At 62.7% G+C, this 1661-nt stretch overlaps 1 protein-coding gene across 1 annotated transcript in view; it reads right to left on the bottom strand.

Moving 5' to 3' along the window:
• Positions 1–90: 90 nt before the first annotated feature.
• PKP3 (plakophilin 3) overlaps positions 91–1661 on the bottom strand; it is a gene marked incomplete at both ends in the record, with an annotated part of 2571 nt that continues 1000 nt past the window's right edge. Inside the window, 4 exons of the mRNA XM_010177618.1 lie at positions 91–276; positions 642–809; positions 896–1013; positions 1276–1515. Of these exons, the coding sequence (XP_010175920.1) occupies positions 91–276; positions 642–809; positions 896–1013; positions 1276–1515 (712 nt within the window). The remainder of the gene's footprint in view (positions 277–641; positions 810–895; positions 1014–1275; positions 1516–1661) is intronic.

Here is a 1661-nt window from a genome sequence, read left to right on the forward strand (position 1 = left end):
GGAGATACATCCCCTGCCCATGACCAGCCAGGTGGTGGGGACAACCAGGCAAGACAGGACAAGCCCCAGGGACGCTCCCCGTGCCCTCACCCTGCGGTCCCCAGCCGTGATGTTCTGCAGGGCACCCGAGGCCGCCTCTGTCGTGTGCTTGTTGAGCTCGCAGCGCTGCAGCAGCCGGTTGTAGATGCCCACAATCTGTGGGTTCCAGAGCCACTCCATGCCCTTGGGGTCCTTGGAGACCTCCGTGAAGGTGACGATGTCTGCATTCAGGTAGTGCTGCAGGGATGGGCACAGTTAGACCCACACAGGGGACGTCCCCTCTGCAGCATCCCTCGCTGCTGGTGTCCCCTTCTCCCCACGTGCCTGGCCTCAACCGTTGGGCAGCTCCAGGCTGGCAGTGACCTGGCAGGTCAGCCTGGCTGTGTCATGCCCCGTGGCACAGCAAAGTGGGGGTTCAGCACCCTCATTCACCCCACACACCTGATTCACCCTCCGCTGAGCTCACCCACTGTCCCACCCATCAGCCGAGGTCAGCGTCCCCCTCCGCCCCAGCGTCACCTCCACCGCCAGCTGCTTCCCAGTGCCAACCCCACCCCAGGTGACACGGCCATTACGGTGCCCACCACTTCCCAGTTGCTGACCTCTCGTGCTTTCTTGCTCTGGGGGCTGAAGCAGCCCACCAGCTCCCCTGCCACCATGCTGTTGTTGTTCCTCCTGTGGCCTTCCAGGCGCTGGAGGGAGGACGGGGGCATTTCGTCGTACAGGCGGTAGGAGAGGTTGCGCAGGACGCAGACGGCGTTCTCCACGCTCTGTGGGGAGGTGGGACAGAAGGGTGTCAGGAGATAGAGCCAGATGGGTTTTCCCACCATCCCATCACCCAGCTCCTGGGGCTCACCTTGTCCTCTGACTTGCCCACTTCCAGGGAGCTGTTGACGTAGTGAATCATGGAGTCCACCAGCCCATGGCACTCACGCATCTTCTGCCGAGTCTGCTGGCTGGCAGAGCTGAGGTTCCTGCACAGGGAATGTGGGTCCATCATGGCGAGAAGGGGCTTCCCCATGGCCACCCCGCTCCTGTCACTGGGGGGTGGGCACGTAATGCCTCTCCCATGGGGCTGACCAGGCTTTGCCTTGATGCACAAGCGCTGCAAGGGATGGGGACCCCAGAAACAAGCCCTGGGGACCTTCCTCCCTGTGCTTACAGCACAGATGGTGTCTCTTCCTCCACCCAAAATTCACCAACAGCAGGAGGACTGGAGCAGCCCAGAGCAGGTACCTGAGGAAGCCTGTGGAGTTGTAGAAGATCTCTGCCTCTGAGGGGTTCTGCTGGATGACACCCGAGCCCCCCAGCCCGGAGAGGGGGACCAGGACCAGGTCCGTGAGTTGCTCCAGCGTGTCCCGGGCCAGACGATCCTTCAGGTTGTCACTGGAGGAGAGATTCCACAGGATCCCTGTGCAGAGAAGAACCCTCAGTCCTGGGAACGGCTGGAGACCGCGTCCACCCTGACCCACCTCCCTGGGGGGCTCACACCAACCACCCGCAGCCACGGAACAGGGTGGGTAAAAAGGACGCAAAGAGATCGTCCCCATGAAGTGTCCCCAGCCTTACTCATGGGTGGTGCCCAGGCCACCACGTGTGACAACCCAGGGGAGGAGGACCCC

Source organism: Antrostomus carolinensis, unplaced genomic scaffold, assembly GCF_000700745.2.
Source record: "Antrostomus carolinensis isolate BGI_N321 unplaced genomic scaffold, ASM70074v2 scaffold50271, whole genome shotgun sequence".
Lineage (NCBI taxonomy): Eukaryota > Metazoa > Chordata > Aves > Caprimulgiformes > Caprimulgidae > Antrostomus > Antrostomus carolinensis.